General features: G+C 35.9%; 1 protein-coding gene across 10 annotated transcripts in view; it reads left to right on the top strand.

Annotated features, from left to right (window-relative positions):
- Nucleotides 1-23,564, top strand: part of TSBP1 (testis expressed basic protein 1) — a 264,417-nt gene extending 240,853 nt beyond the window's left edge. For all 10 annotated transcript variants that reach the window (XM_032340735.1, XM_032340740.1, XM_032340741.1 and 7 more), the window contains one exon: nucleotides 21,982-23,564. In XM_032340735.1, coding sequence (XP_032196626.1) covers nucleotides 21,982-23,276 — 1,295 coding nt within the window. In that variant the 3' untranslated portion in view covers nucleotides 23,277-23,564. The remainder of the gene's footprint in view (nucleotides 1-21,981) is intronic.
- Nucleotides 23,565-25,544: the final 1,980 nt, after the last annotated feature.

Here is a 25,544-nt window from a genome sequence, read left to right on the forward strand (position 1 = left end):
ATTTTTTTAAGTAAAATGATGTTACAGCAAACCAACCCACTGAGAGATATCAATGCTCCCTATCAAATGGCTATCCCACAACCCACCACTATTACAATAAGAGGACATGATTCATACAAAAGGGATGCTAATCTCTGTCATCTCTCATCTAAAAAGCTCACTTTTATTGCTCCTTTTCTAAGACTATAGAATAGGAATTAATCTTCATGGGGGGAATTTTTTTAATATGTTCTTATTTCTGTCAATTTCTTTAATATCCATTCATGTGTTTTCTTCCTATTTGTTAATTCCACTACTCAAAGGTATTCTGAGGGTTCTGGGAAAATTTCTGATATGATTATTTTTACTTTTACTTTGAGACTGGTGTATTTACCCAATATTCCCTTAGTTTATGATGTTTCCTAAAAGGAAATCCATCACTTATCCAAAAGAATAAATAAAAGACAAACGATTTCCTTGGAATGATTATAAGAGGTTATCAGGAAAAACTAGCAAAATCTCCAACAGAATCTATAAGAGATGTAAAAATCTTAGACTAGGAAATGGGGAAAATGGAGGAGTTAAAGAACATGTATGAAAGATGACTTAATCTAAATGGCTTCAAATTCCAAAACAGCTGAGAAAATAGAATCTGGAACTTACTTTCCTCTCTTCCCTCTCCCGCAAGCTTTACTTTGAATAAAATTGTAGCATTTCAGACAAAAATGTAGTAAAATTAAGAGTAATCTATCATTAGAAATTATTCAAAAACTCCAAGACACCCATTTTTTTGTGTTTTGACTTCAGAAAAATATGTGATAAAATGCAGAGATAATTTTTCTCCTTAAATATTATAGTATTGGTTCTTGAGGAAACCATCACTTCTAACACAATAATTTCGATCTCATATTTAACCCTTTATCTCGTTGCTGTCAACATATGGTTTAGTTAAAAAATACTTTGTAAAAGGCAATTCCCCAGATTAATGGAAAAAATAATGCCTGAATCTGAGACAATCATTACCAATGCTTAAGTAGCTTATCAACATTAGTAAACAGATTGTACAAACAAACAAAAAAGCATAGAGATATAAACAACAATAAGGAAATAGGGGAAAGGAGACAAGAAGAAAAATGAATGAAAGAAGTGAAGAAGAAGAAAGAGGAGGAGGAGTGGGGGGGGGGGAGAGAGAGAACATGTTAAATGTCTCTGAACGGTTTCAGCCATAAGATTGAGTAAAATAATAAAAGACTTAAAGTGGGCCTCCTTCTCTCCACTACACTGATGGGAACATGAGAACAAAGAAAGAAATCCTGCTTTCACATTCTATTTGTCTTAGTTTAGGGTGCTATACAAAGTACCATAGATCAAGTAGCTTACAAACAATAAAAATTTATTTTTCATAGTACTGAAGGCTGGAAGTCTGGTATCAGGGTGTTAGTATGGTCAGGTTCTGGTGAGAAACCCCCTCCAAGTTGCAGAATGCCATCTCCTTACTGTAGCAAAAAATGGGAGACCTCTCTCTGGGGTCCTTTTATAGGGATACTAATATAATCCATTCATAAGGATGCCACCCCCACAGTCTCATTACCTCCTAAAAGCCCAACCTCTACCTACAATCACATTGGGAATTAGGATTCAACATATAAATCTGGGAGGGACACAAACACCAAGTCCATTGTACCAGCTTATTGTGGCCAAAAATATAAATGCATAAAGGAAAAGGTACTGCTTCATGGTCTCATTTCTGAGACTACCTTATAAGGATGAACCAGATTCCTGACCCAAGAAAATATTTATTTATTTATTTTTATTTTATTTTGCTTTTTTTTTTAATTTTAAAAGATTTCATTTATTTATTTATTTCACAGACAGAGATTACAAGTAGGCAGAGAGACAGGCAGGGAAAAGAGGAAGCAGGCTCCCTGCTGAGCAGAGAGCCTGGCACAGGGCTCGATCCCAGGACCCTGGGATCATGACCTGAGCTGAAGGCAAAGGCTTTAACCCACTGAGCCACCCACGCACCCCCACATATATTTATTTTTTAAATGTAGATGTTATTTTATTGTATTTTTTACTTTATTTTTTGTTATGTTATGTTAGTCACTCTACAGTACTTCATTAGTTTCCAATGTAGTGTTCCATGATTCATCATTCACGTACAACACGTGGGGCTCCTTGCAATAGATGCCCTCCTTAATACCCATCACCAGGCTAACCTATCTCCGCAACCCCTCCCCTCTAATACTCTCAGTCTGTTTCCCAGAGTCCATAGTCTTTCATGGTTCATCTCCCCCTCTGACTCTGCCCTTTCTTTTCCTAATGTCTTCCATGCTATTTCTTATGTTCCACATATATGTGAAACCATATGACAATTGTCTTTCTCTGCTTGACTTATTTCACTTAGCATAATCCCTTCCAGATCTATCCACGTTGATGCAAATGGTGGTTATTCATCCTTTCTGATGGCTGAGTAATATTCCATTGTATATATGGACCATATCTCCTTCATCCATTTATCTCTTGAAGGGCATCTCAACTACTCTCACAGTTTGGCTATTGTGGACATTACTGCTATGAACACTGGGGCACATGTGCCACTTCTTTTCATTATATCTGTATCTTTAGCGTAAATACCCAGCAGTGCAATACCAATGGCATTTTCAAAGAACTGGAACAAATAATCCTAAAATTTTTACAGAACCAGAAAAGACCCTGAATCACCAAGGAAATGTTGAAAAGGAAAAACAAACCTGAGAGCATCACATTGTCTGATTTCCAGCTCTATTACAAAGCTGTGATTCCCAAGGAAGCATGGTACTGGCACAAAAACAGACACACAGATCAATGGAAGAGAATAGAGAGCCCAGATATGGACCCTCAACTCTATGGTCAACTAATCTTCGACAAACAATAGAATATTCAAATTATTATTTTTGTCTGTACTTTTTTTGTACCCCAGTGTCCTCTGTGTTCTCTGATAATGGATTGTTTATCAATTCCATTGTCCGTAGGTCACCCATCCATTCTTCTGTGCTCAGTTTTTTGTTTTGTTTTACTTCTAATTCTGTTGTACCTTGAGCTTCATTGTCTTTTCGCTCAAATCTTTAGTTTTTTTTTTAATTTTAAATCTTTATTTTGATCATCAGTTTTTGTTGTTTTTCTTTATAATTTTTTATTTTTTATAAACATATATTTTTATCCCCAGGGGTACAGGTCTGTGAATCACCAGGTTTACACACTTCACAGCACTCACCAAAGCACATACCCTCCCCAATGTCCATAATCTCACCCCCTTCTCCCAAACCCCCTCCCCCCAGCAACCCTCAGTTTGTTTTGTGAGATTAAAAGTCACTTATGGTTTGTCTCCCTCCCAATCCCATCTTGTTTCATTGATTCTTCTCCTACCCACTTAAGCTCCCATGTTGCATCACCACTTCCTCATATCAGGGAGATCATATGATAGTTGTCTTTCTCTGCTTGACTTATTTCGCTAAGCATGATACGCTCTAGTTCCATCCATGTTGTCGCAAATGGCAAGATTTCATTTCTTTTAATGGCTGCATAGTATTCCATTGTGTATATATACCACATCTTCTTGATCCATTCATCTGTTGATGGACATCTAGGTTCTTTCCATAGTTTGGCTATTGTGGACATTACTACTATAAACATTCAGGTGCACGGGCCCCTTTGGATCACTACGTTTGTATCTTTAGGGTAAATACCCAATAGTGCAATTGCTGGGTCATAGGACAGTTCTATTTTCAACATTTTGAGGAACCTCCATGCTGTTTTCCAGAGTGGCTGCACCAGCTTGCATTCCCACCAGCAGTGTAGGAGGGTTCCCCTTTCTCCGCATCCTCGCCAGCATCTGTCATTTCCTGACTTGTTGATTTTAGCCATTCTGACTGGTGTGAGGTGATATCTCATTGTGGTTTTGATTTGTATTTCCCTGATGCCGAGTGATATGGAGCACTTTTTCATGTGTCTGTTGGCCATCTGGATGTCTTCTTTGCAGAAATGTCTGTTCATGTCCTCTGCCCATTTCTTGATTGGATTATTTGTTCTTTGGGTGTTGAGTTTGCTAAGTTCTTTATAGATTCTGGACACTAGTCCTTTATCTGATATGTCGTTTGCAAATATCTTCTCCCATTCTGTCAGTTGTCTTTTGATTTTGTTAACTGTTTTCTTTGCTGTGCAAAAGCTTTTGATCTTGATGAAATCCCAATAGTTCATTTTTGCCCTTGCTTCCCTTGCCTTTGGCGTTGTTCCTAGGAAGATGTTGCTGCGGCTGAGGTCGAAGAGGTTGCTGCCTGTGTTCTCCTCAAGGATTTTGATGGATTCCTTTTGCACATTGAGGTCCTTCATTCATTTTGAGTCTATTTTTGTGTGTGGTGTAAGGAAATGGTCGAATTTCATTTTTCTGCATGTGGCTGTCCAATTTTCCCAGCACCATTTATTGAAGAGGCTGTCTTTTTTCCATTGGACATTCTTTCCTGCTCTGTCGAAGATTAGTTGAACATAGAGTTGAGGGTCTATTTCTGGGCTCTCTATTATGTTCCATTGATCTATGTGTCTGTTTTTGTGCCAGTACCATGCTGTCTTGATGATGACAGCTTTGTAATAGAGCTTGAAGTCCGGAATTGTGATGCCACCAACGTTGGCTTTCTTTTTCAATATCCCTTTGGCTATTCGAGGTCTTTTCTGGTTCCATATAAATTTTAGCATTATTTGTTCCATTTCTCTGGAAAAGATGGATGGTACTTTGATAGGAATTGCATTAAATGTGTAGATTGCTTTAGGTAGCATAGACATTTTCACAATATTTATTCTTCCAATCCAGGAGCATGGAACATTTTTCCATTTCTTTGTGTCTTCCTCAATTTCTTTCATGAGTACTTTATAGTTTTATGAGTATAGATTCTGTGCCTCTTTGGTTAGGTTTATTCCTAGGTATGTTATGGTTTTGGGTGCAATTGTAAATGGGATTGACTCCTTAATTTCTCTTTCTTCTGTCTTGCTGTTGGTGTAGAGAAATGCAACTGATTTCTGTGCATTGATTTTATATCCTGACACTTTACTGAATTCCTGTAGAAGTTCTAGCAGTTTTGGAGTGGAGTCTTTTGGGTTTTCCACATATAGTATCATATCATCTGCAAAGAGTGATAATTTGACTTCTTCTTTGCCGATTTGGATGCCTTTAATTTCCTTTTGTTGTCTGATTGCTGAGGCTAGGACCTCTAGTACTATGTTGAATAGCAGTGGTGATAATGGACATCCCTGCCGTGTTCCTGACCTTAGCGGAAAAGCTTTCAGTTTTTCTCCATTGAGAATGATATTTGCGGTGGGTTTTCATAGATGGCTTTGATGATATTGAGGTATGTGCCCTCTATCCCTACACTGTGAAGAGTTTTGATCAGGAAGGGATGCTGTACTTTGTCAAATGCTTTTTCAGCATCTATTGAGAGTATCATATGGTTCTTGTTCTTTCTTTTATTGATGAGTTGTATCACATTGACTGATTTGTGGATGTTGAACCAACCTTGCAGCCCTGGAATAAATCCCACTTGGTCGTGGTGAATAATCTTTTTAATGTACTGTTGAATCCTATTGGCTAGTATTTTGTTGAGTATTTTCGCATCTGTGTTCATCAAGGGTATTTGTCTATAACTCTCTTTTTTGATGGGATCCTTGTCTGGTTTGGGGATCAAGGTGATGCTGGCCTCATAAAATGAGTTTGGAAGTTTTTCTTCCATTTCTATTTTTTGGAACAGTTTCAGGAGAATAGGAATTAGTTCTTCTTCAAATGTTTGGTAGAATTCCCCCGGGAAGCCGTCTGGCCCTGGGCTTTTGTTTGTTTGGAGATTTTTAATGACTGTTTCAATCTCCTTACTGGTTATGGGTCTGTTCAGGCTTTCTATTTCTTCCTGGTTCAGTTGTGGTAGTTTATATGTTTCTAGGAATGCATCCATTTCTTCCAGATTTTCAAATTTGTTGGCGTAGAGGTGCTCATAGTATGTTCTTGTAAGAGTTTGTATTTCTTTGGTGTTAGTTGTGATCTCTTCTCTTTCATTCATGATTTTATTTATTTGGGTCCTTTCTCTTTTCTTTTTGATAAGTCGGGCCAGGGGTTTATCAATTTTTTTAATTCTTTCAAAGAACCAGCTCCTAGTTTTGTTGATTTGTTCTATTGTTTTTTTTTTTTTTTTTTGGTTTCTATTTCATTGATTTCTGCTCTGATCTTTATGATTTCTCTTCTCCTGCTGGGCTTAGGGTTTCTTTCTTGTTCTTTCTCCAGCTCCTTTAGGTGTAGGGTTATGTTGTGTACCTGAGACCTTTCTTGTTTCTTGAGAAAGGCTTGTACCGCTATATATTTTCCTCTCAGGACTGCCTTTGTTGTGTCCCACAGATTTTGAACCGTTGTATTTTCATTATCATTTGTTTCCATGAATTTTTTCAATTCTGCTTTAATTTCCCAGTTGACCCATTCATTCTTTAGAAGGATGCTGTTTAGTCTCCATGTATTTGGGTTCTTTCCAAACTTCCTTTTGTGGTTGAGTTCTAGCTTTAGAGCATTGTGGTCTGAAAATATGCAGGGAATGATCCCAATCTTTTGATACCTGTTGACTCCTGCTTTAGGACCGAGGATGTGATCTATTCTGGAGAATGTTCCATGTGCACTAGCGAAGAATGTGTATTCTGTTGCTTTGGGATGAAATGTTCTGAATATATCTGTGATGTCCATATGGTCCAGTGTGTCGTTTAAGGCCTTTATTTCCTTGCTGATCTTTTGCTTGGATGACCTGTCCATTTCAGTGAGGGGAGTGTTAAAGTCCCCTACTATTATTGTATTATTGTTGATGTGTTTCTTTGATTTTGTTATTAATTGGTTTATATAGTTGGCTGCTCCCACGTTGGGGGCATAGATATTTAAAATTGTTAAATCTTCTTGTTGGACAGACCCTTTGAGTATGATAGTGTCCTTCCTCATCTCTTATTATAGTCTTTGGCTTAAAATCTAATTGATCTGATATAAGGATTGCCACTCCTGCTTTCTTCTGATGTCCATTAGCATGGTAAATTCTTTTCCACCCCCTCACTTTAAATCTGGAGGTGTCTTCGGGCTTAAAATGAGTTTCTTGGAGGCAACATAGAGATGGGTTTTGTTTTTTTTATCCATTCTGATACCCTGTGTCTTTTGACAGGGGCATTTAGCCCATTAACATTCAGGGTAACTATTGAGAGATATGAATTTAGTGCCATTGTATTGCCTGTAAGGTGACTGTTACTGTATATGGTCTCTGTTCCTTTCTGATCTACCACTTGTAGGCTCTCTCTTTGCTTAGAGGACCCCTTTCAAGATTTCCTGTAGAGCTGGTTTGGTGTTTGCAAATTCTTTCAGTTTTTGTTTGTCCTGGAAGCTTTTAATCTCTCCTTCTATTTTCAATGATAGCCTAGCTGGATATAGTATTCTTGGCTGCATGTTTTTCTCGTTTAGTGCTCTGAAAATGTCATGCCAGCTCTTTCTGGCCTGCCAGGTCTCTTTGGATAAGTCAGCTGCCAATCTAATATTTTTACCATTGTATGTTACAGACTTCTTTTCCCGGGCTGCTTTCAGGATTTTCTCTTTGTCACTGAGACTTGTAAATTTTACTATTAGGTGACGGGGTGTGGGCCTATTCTTATTGATTTTGAGGGGCGTTCTCTGAACCTCCTGAATTTTGATGCTCGTTCCCTTTGCCATATTGGGGAAATTCTCCCCAATAATTCTCTCCAGTATACCTTCTGCTCCCCTCTCTCTTTCTTCTTCTTCTGGAATCCCAATTATTCTAATGTTGTTTCGTCTCATGGTGTCACTTATCTCTCGAATTCTCCCCTCGTGGTCCAGTAGCTGTTTGTCCCTCTTTTGCTCAGCTTCTTTATTCTCTGTCATTTGGTCTTCTATATCACTAATTCTTTCTTCTGCCTCATTTATCCTAGCAGTGAGAGCCTCCATTTTTGATTGCACCTCACTAATAGCTTTTTTGATTTCAACTTGGTTAGATTTTAGTTCTTTTATTTCTCCAGAAAGGGCTTTTATATCTCTCGAGAGGGTTTCTCTAATATCTTCCATGCCTTTTTCGAGCCCGGCTAGAGCCTTGAGAATTGTCATTCTGAACTCTAGATCTGTCATATTACCAATGTCTGTATTGATTAGTTTCCTAGCCTTCGGTACTGCCTCTTGTTCTTTTTTTTGTGTTGAATTTTTCCATCTTGTCATTTTGTCCAGATAAGAGTATATGAAGGAGCAAGTAAAATACTAAAAGGGTGGCAACAACCCCAGGAAAATATGCTTTAACCAAATTAGAAGAGATCCCAAATCGTGAGGGGGGAGAAAGGGGATAAAAAGAGGTTCAGAAAGGAGAAAGAAAAAAAAAGAAAAAAGAAAAAAAAGAAAAGAAAAGAAAAGAATTAAAAAAAGAAAACAAATAAGAAAATTATAAAAAAGAAAAAATATATATATTAGATAAACTAGTTTAAAAACGTTAAAAAAGAAAAAGGTAAAAGTTAAAAAAAAAATTTTTTCCAGAAGGTGAGAAAAAAAACAAAAAATGTAAAAGAAAAAAACTAAATTAACTGCAAGACTAAAAAAAATCACAGGGAAAAAGCCATGAGTTCCGTGCTTTGCTTTCTCCCCCTTGGAATTCTGCTGCTCTCCTTGGTATTGAAACCGCACTCCTTGGTAGGTGAACTTGGTTTCGGCTGTATTTCTTGTTGATCTTCTGGGGGAGGGGCCTGTTGTAGTGATTCTCAAGTGTCTTTGCCCCAGGCAGAATTGCACCGCCCTTATCAGGGACCGGGGTGAGTAATCCGCTCGGGTTTGCTTTCAGGAGCTTTTGTTCACTGAGCTCTTTCCGTAGAGTTCTGGAGGACGGGGAATACAAATGGCGGCCTCCTGGTCTCCGGCCGGAGGAGCCGAGAGCCCAGGGCCCCACTCCTCAGTGCGCCCTCAGAGAACAGCACCCAGTTACTCCCGTCTGCCTGACCCATGGCCGTGCTCCGAGCTCACCGAGCCTGAGACCGGTTCAAGGTAACACCGAGCTGTGAGCTTACTGTCGGCTCTGTCTCTGTAGCCGGCTTTCCCGTTCCAATACCCGCAAGCTCTGCGACACTCAGACACCCCTGATCCTTCTGTGACCCTGCAGGACCTGAGGCCATGCTGACCCCGCGTGGGCTTCACCCTGGTTTAGCCTCTGGAGCGATTTCCCTCAGCGGAACAGACTTTTAAAAGTCCTGATTTTGTGCACCGTTGCTCTGCCGCTTGCCGGGAGCCGGCCCCTCCCCCCGGGGTCTATCTTCCCGTCGCTTTGGATTCACTTCTCCGCCGGTCCTACCTTTCAGAAAGTGGTTGTTTTTCTGTTTCCAGAATTGCTGTTCTTCTTCTCTTCGATCTGCCGATGGATTTTCAGGTGTTTGCAATCTTTAGATAAGCTATCTAGCTGATCTCCGGCTAGCTGAAGTAGTCTCAGCCTGCTACTTCTCCGCCATCTTGACTCCTCCTCCAACTCTTTAGTTGTTTTTATAAATTCTGAAAGGAGGGACATTCCTTAGAGGGCAAAGAAGTGATCTCCTGTGACTTGTTAAAAAGTCATTAACATAAACTAACCAGCGTTTAGAGCACCAGAGTTTACCACACCAGAGTTTACAGCAACAGAAGATGGGGGACAAAAGAAGAAAAGACATTTTTAAAATTAAAGAGAATTCGTGAAATTCAAGGCAGCAAATTTAGAATTTTTAACAGGTTCTGATAGGTTTCCAATTCTAGTAATAATGAAAGAAAATGAAGCACTTTTCCCTCCTATTTCTAAAGTCTCAGCTGTCAATCCTGAAATAACTCTGAGATCAGTACCAGCCCCACTTTACTGCAGTCCAGAAAAAGTACTGCTTAAGCAGATAATGTACAAGAGACACACTCATCCAATCCCTGATTGAAGGTCAGCAGCTGGCCTTGGTCCTGACTACAGAGTGTGAAGCAGTCCTGTGACCTTGCCGAGCTCTGCTCTCCTGCCCTGGAAGCCAGTCCTGCCAGCACAGGGCTCATCCAGAGACCCAGAGTACACTCACTCAGGAACCCAGTGGGATCTACACCCCCAGGCAATAGGCCTACTGTTGCCTGACTTGACTGCAGACCCAGAAATGGCCCTATGACTTAACTCCATCTTTGCTTGAGTGTAGTCTTAAAGGAGGCTTATCCACCTGGGAATGAGGAGGAACCATGTCTACCTCACCCCCATCACAGACCTGCCAAACACAAACTCAACTGTAGATCTGGCAACAGCCACATGACAGCTTCATCTCCACTTGCCTGAGATCCCAGAGGCAGTCCCATCACTCTTAAAACTGACAGGTAAAGATCTTTATCTAATGAAATTAGTCTGTATAGACAGGAAAAGGTGTTTTTTTCCTTCAAATGCATAGAAATCAATGCAAGGTTACATATAGCGTGAAGAATCAGGCAAATCTGACACCACCAAAGGAACCTAGAAAAGCTCCAGTAACCACCCAAAGATATGAAGACCTATGAATTGCTTAACAAATAATTAAAAAAAAAACAGTCTTAAGGAAGTTCAGCAAGTCACAAGTTACAAGACTTATATGACTCAATGAAATCTGGAAAACAACACAAGAACAAATTGAGAAACTCAACAAAGACAGAAATCACAGAAAAGGATCAAACAGGAATTTTAAAGCTGAAAAATACAATGAATGAAGTGAGAAATGCAATAAAGAGCATTGTCAGCACAATTGATCAAGCAGAAAAAAAAAAATCTGTTATCTCAAAGATGGGTTATCTGAAATTATGTGGTAAGAGAACAAAGAAAAGAGAATGAAGAAGAAGACAAAAGAAGGACAAAATTATGAAATACCATCAAATGAAAGAATTTATGCATATGGGAATCCCAGAAGAAAGGGAAAAAGAGATAGAAAAATTATTTAAAGAAATAATGGCTAATAACTTCTCAAATCATATGGATATACAAATATATGAAGCTTATAAGTCTCCAAGCAGATATAAACCAAAGGGATCTTTTCCAAGTCATAGTATAATAAAATTAAATGAAAACATATAATAAAAATAAAATAAAAAATTTACTTGTTGAATAGGACATTTAATATAAATAGAAGGAAATTCTTACAAAATTTTATTATAGAGCCTATTTTAATCTACCTAATATATGCACATATCCAGACTGAAAGATTCTGAAAAATATATTTTAAATAATTATGAAAAGTAAAAATGTCAAGTGAAAGAGATAGTGAAATATCATATGTTGTACCTGTGGTTAATCACTTCAAAAATAAATAAATTTTCAGGAAAAAAAAAATTGAAAGCAACAAGAGAGAAAAAAAAAAAAACTTGTCACATACATGAAACTCTTCACAAGGCTATCCATAGATTTCTCATCAAAAAACCTTGAAGGACAAGGGAGAGTGATTTGATACATTCAAAGTGCTGAAAAAAAAACAACCAAGAATACTTTACTCAGCAAAGCTATTCTTTGGAAATAAAGGAGAAAAAAAAGAAAAGCAAAAGCAGGAGTGTATTACCTAGACTGCCTTACAAGAAATGCTGAAAGGACTTATTCACTTGCAATTAAGGATAATAATATGAAAATATAAAACACTGTGGTAAAAGTAAGTATGTAGGGGGACCTGTGTGGCTCAGTCCATTAAGCCTTCAGTTCAGGTGCTGATCCTGGGGTTCTAGGTTTGAGCCCCACACTGGGCTCCCTGCTCAGTGGAGAGCCTACCTCTCCCTCTCCCTTTGCCCATCCTCCCTACTTGTGCTTTCTTGCTCTCTCTCTCTCTCTATTCTCAAATAAATTGAATAAAATCGTTAAAAAATGTAGTCTAATTCATAATAGTCAAACTCTAATACTGATGTGAAAGACACTTAAAAAAGTATTAAAAATTATGACATCTAAAATTTGTTAGTAGACACTATATGAAAAGATGTAGGGGCGCCTGGGTGGCTCAGTGGGTTAAAACCTCTGCCTTTGGCTCAGGTCATGATTCCAGGGTCCTGGGATCGAGCCCCACATCAGTCTCTCTGCTCAGCAGGGAGCCTGCTTCCCTTCCTCTCTCTCTGCCTGCCTCTCTATTTGTGAACTGTCTGTCAAATAAATAATTTTTTAAAAAGATGTAAATTATGGTCTCAAAAACATAAAACGTGGGGAAGAAGAATAAAATTGTAGATTTTTCATATATGATCAAAGTTACATTGTTATTAGCCAAAAATAGACTGTTATAACTATAAGATTTTTATGTAAACTTCCCAGTAATCACAAAACAAAAATCTACAGTAGATACATAAATGGCAAAAGAAGAGAAGCATAGAAATATAGAAAATCATAAAATAAAACAAGAAGATAGGAAGAGAGGGATAAAAGAACAAAGGAACTATAAAACACCCAGAAGTGAATAAGATAACAAGTGTAAATCCTTAGCTCTCAATAACTAATTTAGAGGTAAGCAGATTAAATTCTCCAATAATAGAGTGACTGAATGAAAAAAAAAAAAATTCACCCAATTATAATGCTGCCTACAGGGACCCTGGGTGGCTCAGTGGGTTAAGCCTCTGTGTTCAGCTCAGGTCATGATCTCAGGGCCGTGGGATCGAGCCCCGCATCCTGCTCTCTGCTCTGCAAGGAGCCTGCTTCCCTCTCTCTATCTCTGCCTGCCTCTCTGCCTACTTGTGATCTCTGTCTGTTAAATAAATAAATAAAATCTTTAAAAAAAAAATAATGCTGCCTACAAGAGACACATTGCAGCTTTAAGCAAACAGTTAGTCTGAAAGTGAAGGATGGAAAATATTCTACACAAATGGAAACTAAAAAAGAACAGGGAAGACTATACTTAACCAGACAAAATAGACTTGAAGTCAAATACTGTAACAAGAAATAAAATTTGTTATATAATGGTAAATGGGTCAGTTCATCAAGGAGACATAATAATTTTAAATATATATGCACCCAATATAAAACTCCTAAATATATTAAGCAAATACAAACATCAGAAAGGAGAAATTGGTAACAATACAAAAATAGTAGGGGATTTCAATAATCCACTTTCAATAATGGATGGTCCCTCCAGACAGAAAATAAATAAGGAGATATTGGACTGGAACTATACTTTAGACCAAGTGGACCTAACAGGCATATACACAACACTCCATCCCATGGCTGCAGAACACATATGCTATTTCGGTACCTATAGAATATTATCTAGACTAGGTAATAAATTAGGTCATAAAACAAGACTTACAAATTTAAGAAGACTGAAATTATACGAAGTATCTTTTCTGATCACAATGGTATGAAACTAGAAATCAATAACAGGGTAAAAACTGGAAAATTCAGTCTATGAAAATTAAACATTTTTTATTTATTTATTTTATTTTTTAAATAAATGTATAATGTATTTTTATCCCCAGGAGTACAGGTCTGTGAATCGCCAGGTTTACACACTTCACAGCACTCACCATAGCACATACCCTCCCCAATGTCCATAACCTCACCCCCTTTTCCCGACCTAAACCCAAAGCTGGTAGAAGGAAGGAAATAACAAAGATTAGAGAAGAAATAAATGTAATAGAAATCAGGAAAAATTAACAAAACTAAAATGTGGCTATTCAAAAAGATAAACAAAATTCAGAAATCTGTAGCTCAATTAAGAATAAAAGAAAGAAGACTCAAAATCAGAAATGAAATGTATTACAAATCATCCTGCAAAAATACAAAGGATTCTGAGAGACTTTAATGAACAATTATATGCCAACACCTTGGATAACCTACAAGAAATAAATACACTCCTGTAACCATACAACTGACAAGCTGAAACAGTAAAGGGGAAAAAAAAACCTCTCAATACAGAAAACCCCAGCACTAGATGAATTCACTAGTAAATTCTATGAAATATTTAAAGAATAATTAATGTCAACCCTTCTCAAGCTCCTCCAAAATATTGAATAGAGGAAAACACTTGCAAACTCATTTTATAAGACAGGCATTACTCTGGTACCAAAGCCAGCTCAGGAAACCAGAAGAAAACCATAGACCAATATTCCTAATGAATATAGATGTAAACATCATAAACACAATATTGCCAAAAATGTTTTTGAAAGTAAATAAGTTTTCAACTAGGGCATTCACTTCTTTATGGAGTTATTGAAAATAATTCATAATTATAATGAAATTTGTTATCATTAAGATTTGCTCTTATAGTCTTGAATAAATAAAAGCCTCCAAATTAGAACATGTTTGGGATAGGGATTGCCTCATTTAAATGTTTCTTCAGATAATTGAGTTTAATATTAACTCAATTTTACATTTTTCTTTAGATTATATATATATATATAATTGGCCTTGCAAAGTCACTGCAAATATTTCTAGATAGACAAGATAATTACTAAATCTCCCACACTCATTACCGTGTGTTAGTCCATGAAAGTATATACTTGTTCATTCTCACAAATAATATAAACCTGAAATACTATGACATATTTAATATGCAAAAAAAATCATAGCACAATTAAAACTGTTTACATGCAATTGCAATAATATGTAAAAAGGCTTTTAAAAGAGTGAAACATGACATATAATTGTTTAGAATGCATTTATACTTAGGTCACAACTTTGGAAAGAGAAACAAGGAAGGAAAGATGGAAGGAAAAAGGAAGGATGAAAGGAAAGAAGGAAGGAAGGAAAAGGGAGAGAAAGAAAGATTTAAAATAAAATCTAAGCATCTAGACCTAGAATAAAATAAATCAAATGTAGAAATCCTTGAGTTGTGGGACTACAGGTGATCTTTTTTGTCCTTGAACCTCTTTGTTTGTTTTTTCAAATTTTCTCATAATTAACATTTTTCAACCATGAAATACCTTTTTAAATTTTAAACAAATAGTTACTGAAGAATTAATAGGCACCAGGAAATAACAACCTATGGTTAGGTAATGAGTATTTCTTTAATATATTTAATAGATCTGTGGCTCAGAGAGAGTTTTTCACATGTTACTTAACTGTTAAGTGATAAACCAATTTTTTAAACCAGTTCCTTTGACTTCAGACTTTGTTCTTTCTTTGATACTAGCCTACTTGCTAGAAAAACTGAAGTCCAGATTTGGAAGTTTTTAAGTCTTTAATATTAATCAATATCTCCATTATAAAGGTATCCTATATTATGAATAGACTTTTCTAATGAAGTATAATTGACATATAATGTTATATTCGTTGCAGTTGTAAAGCAGTGATTCTCAACAACACCATACATGAACTAATGCTTACCATGATAAGTGTAGCTACCATCTATCACCATACAACATTGTTAAAATAATATTGACTATATTCCCTATGCTGTACTTTTCATCCCATGACTTATTTAATTACCAGAAGTTTTTTCCTCTTAATCCTCTTCACCTATTTTCACCCATTCTTTCACTCACCTCCCCTTTGGTAAATCACCAGTATATTTTCTGTATTTAAGAAACTGGGTTTTTGTGCTTGTTGATTTGTTTTGTTTTCTGGATTGTTTTGGTTTTTGTTTTATTTTGTTTGTTTTTTAGATTCCACATAGAAGTGAAACCATATGGTATTTGTTTTTCTCTGACTTATTTTACTTAGCATAATACCCTCTATATCCATCCATGTTATTGCAAATGGCAAGATTTCATTCTCTTTTGTGGCTGAGTAATATTCCACTATCTATAGATGTATATACCACACCTTCTTTATCCATTCACCTATTGATTGCACTTGGGTTGTTTCCACATTTTAGCTATTATAAATAATGCTTCAGTAAATATGGGGGTGTGTGTATATCTTTTCAAATTATTTTCTTCATTTTCTATGGGTAAATACCCAGTAGTAGAATTACTGGATCATGTTGTAATTCTATTTTTAATTTAAAAAATGAGTATTTGGTAACCTATGTGCATTATAAAACATTTTTACTTTGTAAATTAACATCTTACAGTGCTATCAACAAAATTATTTTCTAAGAATGATATAAAATACAGAAAATTTAATTTAAAAGTTTATTAGACTACATTTTTAAATGTCTATGTGAAAAAAGTCACTGTGAATAAATCTGAAAGGCAAATAGAAATTAAGAAAACAAAATTCATACCACATAAACATTTTATAGCCTCAATATATAATGATCTCTGGGGGAAAAAATAAAGCAAAAGATACAGGTAATATAGCAAAAAGTAAATGCTGAAAATCCAAAAATATTAGTTAATCAAAGAAGTTAATCAAAGAAATACAAATAAGATCTTTAAAAAATATATATCTGTGAAAGATTGTAAAGATTTACAAAGTCTTTTGGGTGTTGAGCATATTTTTATTTCTATGCCCTAGTAGGTAACTTTGTTTAATGTAGGTAACTTTGTTTAATGTTTCAAGAGTGCATTTGACAATATGTTTCAACCTATAAGATGTTCACATCCATTAACTAAGAAATTATGCTTCCAGAAATGTTTTCTAAGAAAAAAAAAATTCCTAAGCCATATGTATTAGGTAGTTTATGACATTATCATTTACAATAATTAAAATTCACACATAATATTCAACAATAGGAGACTGGCTTAAAATTATGAAATTACATAAATGGACTATTATGCAAACATTTTATACCAATAAATAGTAAGGACATAGAACCATGAAATGCTTTTTTTTTTAAGATTTTGTTTATTTATTTGACATAAATCACAAGTAGGCAGAGAGGCAGGCAGAGAGAGATGGGGAAGCAGGCTCCCTGCTGAGCAGAGAGCCCAATGCGGGCTGGATCCCAGGGTTCTGGGATCATGACCTGAGCTGAAGGCAGAGGCTTTAACCCACTGAGCTACCAAGGCACCCCTCATGAAATGTTTTTAAATTAAAAAACCACTGTACTAATTATGTTTAACAGTAAAATTTCCTCTTGTGTTGCAAGTTGTTAACCTCAAATGTATTTGTGTCTATTATCTCAGCAATTTTTAAAGTGCACTAATGTACTTTTTGTCATTTTGTCCCCACGTAACTGTATGATGTAAACAAGGCCAGTATTATTAACTTCATTGTACATATGAAAAGCTAAGATACAAAAAATTTGGGAGTCTTTGGCAAGGCCACATAATAACAGAACTCAAATATTTTTAAATTCCTCATCCAATGATCTCTCCACTACCCTGAACTGAGTCTAACAAGCTTTCTCAAAACAAGAAACAGACCTATTCCACAGTGCTAACATTCCAGGTTGGAAGCCCTATTGAAAATTCTCTTCATAATATCCTACCCCATCTCTCTACCCTCAACATCACCTGTCCAGTTTTATAAATTATGAATTACTTTATGCTTGTTCCCATAACTTTCAAGATTCTATGTTTTCCAGATCCCCAACTCCTAACTTTTCTTTACTAATAAAATACATAGAGGAGGAAATATGGATAGAGGTTGTTGCCCAATACAGATAATGCAACACCCAAACATAAAACACACACCTTGACTCCAGCCAAAGAGAAGAACCAGTTAGAGAGTGCATGTACCAATATGTAGTACCAACTGTATAAATCTGAGTGTCCAGTTCCAAATATCTGGGACATTTATAAAGGGATGATACTATGATGCACAATATGAGCTCTCACTAAACTCTTAACCCACTCCCAATGGGGGAAGACTCTTAACTCTCATTACTTTCATAAAATGTATTTTCTATCATATTTTGGTAACTACTTGTCCTATTTGGCCTAGGTTAAATAAGGAAAGGGGCAATGAACCTTAGCAGAAGCAAACACTCAGATCAATTAAAAGAAATTAATCATGAAAGGATTAACTAAATTAACCTGGATTTAAATAAAACAAAAAATCATGCTTTAGTTTTCCTATTTGTAAAAATATTAATTTTAGTTTTCTATGTATCACACAGAAATAAATATTCCTATTATTAGCCTAGGTACTACAAGAACAAGCTATTTTGCCATCTTAAGTAATGCTGCTATCTCTAAACCATTTTTTGTGTGTGTGGTGAGTGAAGGAAATATTTATTTCTGGTGTTCATTAATTATTAGTGAAACTAATATCTACTTTAATCATCCTACACAGTAAGATATGTACAGAAAATATCTGTATTAAATATCCAGATGTTTAATAGAAAGTTAGGGAAGAATACAACATAGACAGTTTCTAAAATGTTGCATATATGTTAGTTGAGATATGTTAAGCTACCTATTTGTAGTACTCCATATATTTGATATGAAAAATACAAAAATCCTTTCTGGAGAAGAAATTTCAGGACATTAAATGGAAAATAATCAAATAAAATCCAACACATAAGGTAGTAAGTTATCAAAGAATGACCTCCAACAATGTGGATTATGGATTAACAAAGAGTTTATCTTAAAAAGCTTCTGAAAAAATGAAGCTCTGTTGAAGAAATATATTTGAAAACTTGGATGATTTTCTCACACATGAACCTATAGCAAATATAATATGTATAATAAAATAATGAAATTTATCTTTTTGACTCAGGAACTGGACCTCATGTCAATGATTATCATTTCTTTTCAACTTTATTTTCATTTTTTAAATAACATATAATGTTTTATTAGCCCCAGGAATACAGTCGCCAGGTTTACACACTTCATAGCACTCACCATAGCATATACTTTCTCCAATGTCAATAACCCCACCACCCTCTCCCTGCCCACCCCCACAGCAACCCTCAAGTTTGTTTTGTGAGATTAAGAGTCTCTTATGGTTTGTCTCCCTGCCGATCCCATCATGTTCCATTTATGCTTTTCCCACCCCCAAAGCCCCCCCATGAAGCATCTCCACTCTCTCATCTCAGGGAGATCATATGATAGTTGTCTTTCTCTGATTGACTTTTTTTGCTAAGCGTAATACCTTCTAGTTCCATCCATGTCATTGCAAATTGCAAGATTTCATTTCTTTTGATGGGTGCATAGTATTCCATTATATATATTATAAATATGTGTGTTTGTGTACACACACACATATGAAAAGAACCTTGTATATATATGTATATATATACATATATATAATCACTTCTTCTTTATCCATTCATCTGGTGTTAATGTTGGTGGACATCAAGGTTCTTTCCATAGTTTGGCTATTGTGGACATTGCGGCTATAAACATTCAAGTGCACATGCCCCTTCAGAACACTACATTTGTATCTTTAGGATAAATAACCAGCAGTGCAATTGCTGTGTCAAAGGACAGCTCTATGTTCAACTTTTTGAGGAACCTCCATGCTGTTTGCCAGAGTAGTTTCTACAGTTTGCACTCCCACAAAAAATGTAGGAGGATTCCCCTTTCTCCGTATCCTCCCCAGCATCTGTCATTTCCTGACTTGTTCATTTTAGCCATTCTGACTGGTGTGAGGTGGTATCTCATTGTGCTTTTGATTTGTATTTCCCTGATGCTGAGTGATGTGGAGCACGTTCTCATGTGTCTGTTGGCCATCTGGATGTCTTCTTTGCAGAAATGTCTGCTCATGTCCTCTGCCCATTTCTTGATTGGATTATTTGCTCTTTGGGTGTTGAATTTGATAAGTTCTTTATAGATTTTGGATACTAGCCCTTTATCTTATATGTCATTTACAAATATCTTCTCCCATTCTGTCAGGTGTCTTTTGGTTTTGTTGACTATTTCCTTTGCTGTGCAAAAGCTTTTGATCTTGATGAAGTCCCAATAGTTCATTTTTGCCCTTGCTTCCCTTGCCTTTGGTGATGTTCTTAGGAAGAAGTTATTATGGCTGAGGTGGATTAGGTTGCTGCCTGCCTTCTCCTTAAGGATTTTGATGGATTCCTTTCTCACATTGAGGTCCTTCATCCATTTTGAGTCTATTTTCATGTGTGGTGTAAGGAAATGGTCCAGTTTCATTCTTCTTCATGTAGCTGTCCAATTTTCCCAACACCATTTGTTGAAGAGACGGTCTTTTTTCCATTGGACATTCTTTCCTGCTTTGTCGAAGATGCATTGACCATAGAGTTGAGGGTCTATTTCTGGGCTCTCTATTCTGTTCCATTGATCGATGTGTCTGTTTCTGTGCCAGTACCATACTGTCTTGATGATGACAGCTTTGTAATAGAGCTTGAAGTCTGGAATTGTGATGCCACCAACTTTGGCTTTCTTTTACAACATTCCTCTGGTTATTCGAGGTCCCTTCTTGTTCCATATAAATTTTAGAATAATTTTTTCCATTTCTTTGAAAAAAATGGAAGGGATTGTGATAAGGATTGCATTAAATGTATAGATTGCTTTAGGTCTCATAGAAATTTTCACAATATTTTTTCTTCCAATCCATGAACATTGAACATTTTTCCATCTCTTTGTGTCTTCCTCAATTTCTTTCATGAGCACATCATAATTTTCTGAGTACAGATCTTTGTTTCTTTGTTAGGTTTATTCCTAGGTGTCTTATGGTTTGGGGTGCAATTGTAAATGGGATTGACTCCTTAATTTTTCTTTCTTCAGTCTTGTTGTTGGTGTAAAGAAATGTAAATGATTTCTGGGCATTGATTTTATATCCTGACACTTTGCTGAGTTCCTAGCAAAGTTCTAGCAGATTTGGAATGGAGTCTTTTGGGTTTTCCACATATAACATCGTATCATCCGTAAACAGTGATTGACTTCTTCTTTGTCAATTTGGATGACTTTAATTTCTTTTTGTTTTCTGATTGCTGAGGCTAGGACTTCTAGTACTATGTTGAATATCAGTGGTGAAAATGGACATCTTTGCCGTGTTCCTGATCTTAGTGGAAAAGCTCTCAGTTTTTCTCCATTGAGAATGATATTTGTGGTGGGTTTTTCATAGGTGGCTTTAATGATTTTGATGTATGTAGCCTCTAACCATACACTTTGAAGAGTTTTGATGAGGAAAGGATGCTATGTTTTGTCAAATACATTTTCAGCATCTTTTGAGAGTATCATACGGCTCCTGTTCCTCCTTTTATTAATGCATTGTATCACATTGGTTGATTTGCGGATGTTGAACCAACCTTGCAGCCCTGGAATAAATCCCAATTGGTCTTGGTGAACAATCCTTGTAATGGACTGTTGGATCCTATTGGCTAGTGTTTTGGTGAGAATTTTCACATCTGTGTTCATCAAGGATATTGGTCTGTAATTCTCTTTTCTGATGGGATCCTTGTCAGGTGTTGGGATCACGGTGATGCTGGCTTCATAAAATGAGTTTGGAAGTTTTCCTTCCATTTCTATTTTTTGGAACAGTTTCAGGAGAATAGGAATTAATTATTCTTTAAGAGTTTGGTAGAATTGCCCTGGGAAGCCATCTGGCCCTTGGCTCTTGTTTTTTGGGAGATTTTTGATGACTGCTTCAATCTCCTTACTGGTAATGGGTCTGTTCAGGCTTTCTGTTTCTTCCTGGTTCAGTTGTGGTAGTTTAAATGTCTCTAGGAAAGCATCCATTTCTTCCAGATTGCCAAATTTGCTGGTGTATATTTGCTCATAACCAAAACCAAAACCAAAACCAAAAACAGATTTCCTGAAAATCTATAAGGTAGCTAAGGAAAGTTCCAACCTCATTTTCTTTCAGATTGCCAGCTTAACAATTCTCTTTATCACTCAAATGGAGATGGAGCTTCCTTAAGGAATTATAAATACTATTTAATAATATAATTTTCTCAGAGGAGGTTATCCTTTTCATATTACATTTCTATTTTAATCATACACCCCAGTCCTAGTATACTGAGAATTACTAATTTTTTGTTTTATATTTTTCCCTTTTTTCAGTTCAATTCCTGAACAGTCTGTATTTCAAGAACCTCTTATCTAAACCTTCATATGTGTACAACTTCACAAATTTTATATTATTGGGAAAACAAATAGATTGTTTCAAACTTAAAGCAAAGTAAAAGTGTTTGGTAACTAAAGTTGACAATAGAAAAAAACTAAGATATGCGTTATGAATTTTATTACATTATCTATTATATTTTCAGATAATTTGAAAGAAGATTCAGAAACAGAAGTAAAAAGTAGGACTACAGACTCAAGAAAAACTATCCCAAAACAGGATATTCATTTGAGAATTCAGATAGTCCCATACCAAAATAACCAAAATGGTCCTAAATACCAAAATAAGGGAGAAGTAAGTGGCCCTGAGAAGTCTTATGAAAAGAGACAAAAACAGAAAACTGGAGTGAAAGTTGGAACGCATCCTGAGAAAACTCAGAGTAAAGAAGAGAGAAGAGTAAAAAGAGACAAAAGAAAGGATACTGAGAAAGACATGGACAAGGAAAAGAAAATAGCTAAGGGGCAATTGAAGGACAGAGGTGGTGAAAAATATAAAGGTGAAGAAGAAGAAAGGGTAAACATGAAAAATAAGGGAGATGAGAACATGGAGGATAAAGACAAGAAGGAAGATAAAAAATTAAAGGAGAATAAATACAAGGAGAAGGAAAATAACAAAAAGGATAAGGTCAAGAAAGGACATGAGAATAAGAGAGAGGACAAAGACACAAAGGGAGATGAAGACAAGACAGAGGACAGGGACAAGAAGGGAGATGAGGGCATAAAGAAGGATGAGGACAAGGACAATAAGGGAAATGAAGACAGGAAAGAGGACAAGAACACAAAAGGAGGTGAAGACAAGACAGAAGACAGGGACACAAAGGTAGATGAGAGAAAGGAGGAGGAGGACAAGAACAATAAAGGAGATGAAGACAGGACAGAAGACAGGGACAAGAATAGAGATAAGGACATAAAGGAGAATGAGGACGAGGACAATAAGGGAGATGTGGACCGGACAGAGGATAGGAACAAGAATAGAGATGAGGACATAGAGGAGGAGGAGGACAAAGACAATAATGAAGATGAGGACATAAAAGAAGATGAGGACAAGGACAAGAATGAAGATAAGGACAGGAGAGAGGACAGGGAAAGGAATGGATATGAGGACATAAAGGAGGATGAGGACAAAGACAAGAATGAAGATGAAATAAAAGAGGATGAAAACAATGACAATGAGGGAGATGAGGACAGGACAGAGAACAGAGACAAGAATGGAGATGAGGACATAAAGGAGGATGATGACAGGACAGAGGAGAAAGACAAGAAAAGAGGTGAAGACAAGACAGAAGACAAGGATATGAAAGGAGATTCTATGAAAAAAAAGGATAAAATAAAGGTGGTTAAAGAGGACAAGAAGAACATGGACCCAAAAGAAGGCAAGGGAAAGAAAATGGGCAGTAAGAAAAGGGTATCATTGAGAAAAACTCCACATTTCATAAACTAACAAAACAATTGAATAATTTTGCTCCAACACATAAACTTCAAAAAACTAAATCCCCATCTTCTATGATAGAGATTAAAATAATGCATTCCTTACATTCTTTTTAGTCACAAATTTTCTGTTCCTTTACTTGTAATCTGGCAAAATCTCCTTCAGAAATTGCTTATTTTTAGATCTCTCAGTTTCAAACTTCAGCTGCCAAATGTGAGTTTTTCAAAATGTATGTTCATGATGTATCATTGTCAGGAAAATACAATTAAATAAAAATTAAATAATATTCTGATTAAAGAAATTTACATTTATATTTGCCCCAAAAGTTTGGTGTTTTCCTGTCTAACCAAATAGCTGTTTAGGTAGTCTCTAGTGAGTGCAACACCCATAAAGGTAGGCAAAATACCTTTATCAATAGGATAAACATAAATGGGAAGAATAAACCATGGTAAAAATAGAAATATCAATTCAGAGCAATAAATACAACAGGAAAAATTCAGAAAAGGAAAGCCTCTTTGTTTGGGGGTAATACAAGAAAGACTTTCATAGGCAGTAGAATTTGAGCTGGGCATCAAAAGAAGATAGGTAGGTTTTGTATATTGTTTGAGATACCTGAATTAGTAATTCCTCTACCAGAGTATAAACTCCTTGAAGGAAGATTCGTGTCTTACCATGATCTCCATCTTCAGTGCCTACCACAGTGTTTATGAAATTGAATGGACTAGGAAAGGAGTGAGAGAGAAAAAAATTTAGGACATAGAAAGTCTATTATAAAGAAAGAGAGTAAAACAGAGAACCTGCATACAGCAAAGCTCCCCACGGATAAGGACACAAAAGGGGATGAGGACCCCGCTGATGTAGAAGATGATTCCAGGTGGCCCCCAGTAAACATTTTAATAGGAATAGTTAATATTTACTTTTATGTGAATGAAAATAATATATCCAGCCTATCAAGCTCATGATTTTTGAAATTATAGATTAAGATGAGATTAAGGTGAATCAATTAAAAAAAAAGTATAAAATAGCATAAATTCTATTTAGATATTGTGAAAAATTATGACAAATGGTGGGATCTAAATGATGAAATTTGACAAACGCTTCCTTCCGAGAAGAAAATAAGGTTGGAATAAGAAACCAGAGTTCTGGAGAGACTTCAGTTTTCATTCCATGTATTTCATAGGCAACAGATAAAAATTCTCCCTCCCTGATTTCATCTTGTTTTATTTTTTCCTCTCTTCCCCTATGGATCCTCTGTTTTGTTTCTTAAATTCCACATATCAGTGAGATCATTGTCTTTCTCTGATTGATTTATTTTTGCTTAGTTCCATTTGCTCTAGTTCCATCCACATCATTTCAAATAGCAAGATTTCACTTTTTGATGGGTGAGTAGTATTCCAATGTATATATACACCACATCTTCTTTAAGAATGATCCTCTTTATGATGAAATTCTAGTGATTTTTCACTATTTTTCTTTTCCTTTTTTTACACACACTATATTTTGCAAAATAAATGTACAACATTTTAAACAAAAAAAATTCATACTGAAACACTGCTTTTTTGTATGTTCATTATAAAGATACTGTGGGGATGTAATGTCTTAACACTATAGCTGAAATAATTATGATGCTATATTAAATCGAGAGACTTTTACATTAGCCATGATAACATAATGCTGATGTAGATTTCTTAAAATTCTGTGAGGTCCAAGGTTGTAGTTTGAACTGCATATTCCACACACACACACACACACACACACACACACACACACACATTTGAATTGATTCATTGACCAATGACTTATTACATACCAGGCACCACCCTGGTGGGCACTATTAAATATGGCTTATGCTCTCATGGAACTTATTCTAGTGGGAAATATATTAATCCACTCATAAGCACATGAAACTGCACTTATAATGGCATTTTTTTTAAGAATAAGGAAGTGTGGATAAGATAGTGGTCAGGCATAAAAGATGGAGGGGAAGCTAAGCACAGGTCAGGGATAACTTATAGACAAAGCCAACATGAGGTATATTTCCTGCTCAAAGTCATTTTTAGTTTTATAAATAAGAGATCTCTGGGTATAATTTCCAAAGCCTTATCTCTGGAAACAGGGGAAAGAGAGTTCTTTTTATGAGGGATTGAGATGAATACAGTGGGGTTTTAACAGTATAATGACATTGAGGTAGCTGTCCAGCAGTTCTAGCACTTTCTGACTCAAACTTTTCCAGGTGTCATCAAATTTTTTTTTTTTTTTCTGTTCTAGCAGTTTGATAAG

Source organism: Mustela erminea, chromosome 4 (assembly GCF_009829155.1).
Source record: "Mustela erminea isolate mMusErm1 chromosome 4, mMusErm1.Pri, whole genome shotgun sequence".
Lineage (NCBI taxonomy): Eukaryota > Metazoa > Chordata > Mammalia > Carnivora > Mustelidae > Mustela > Mustela erminea.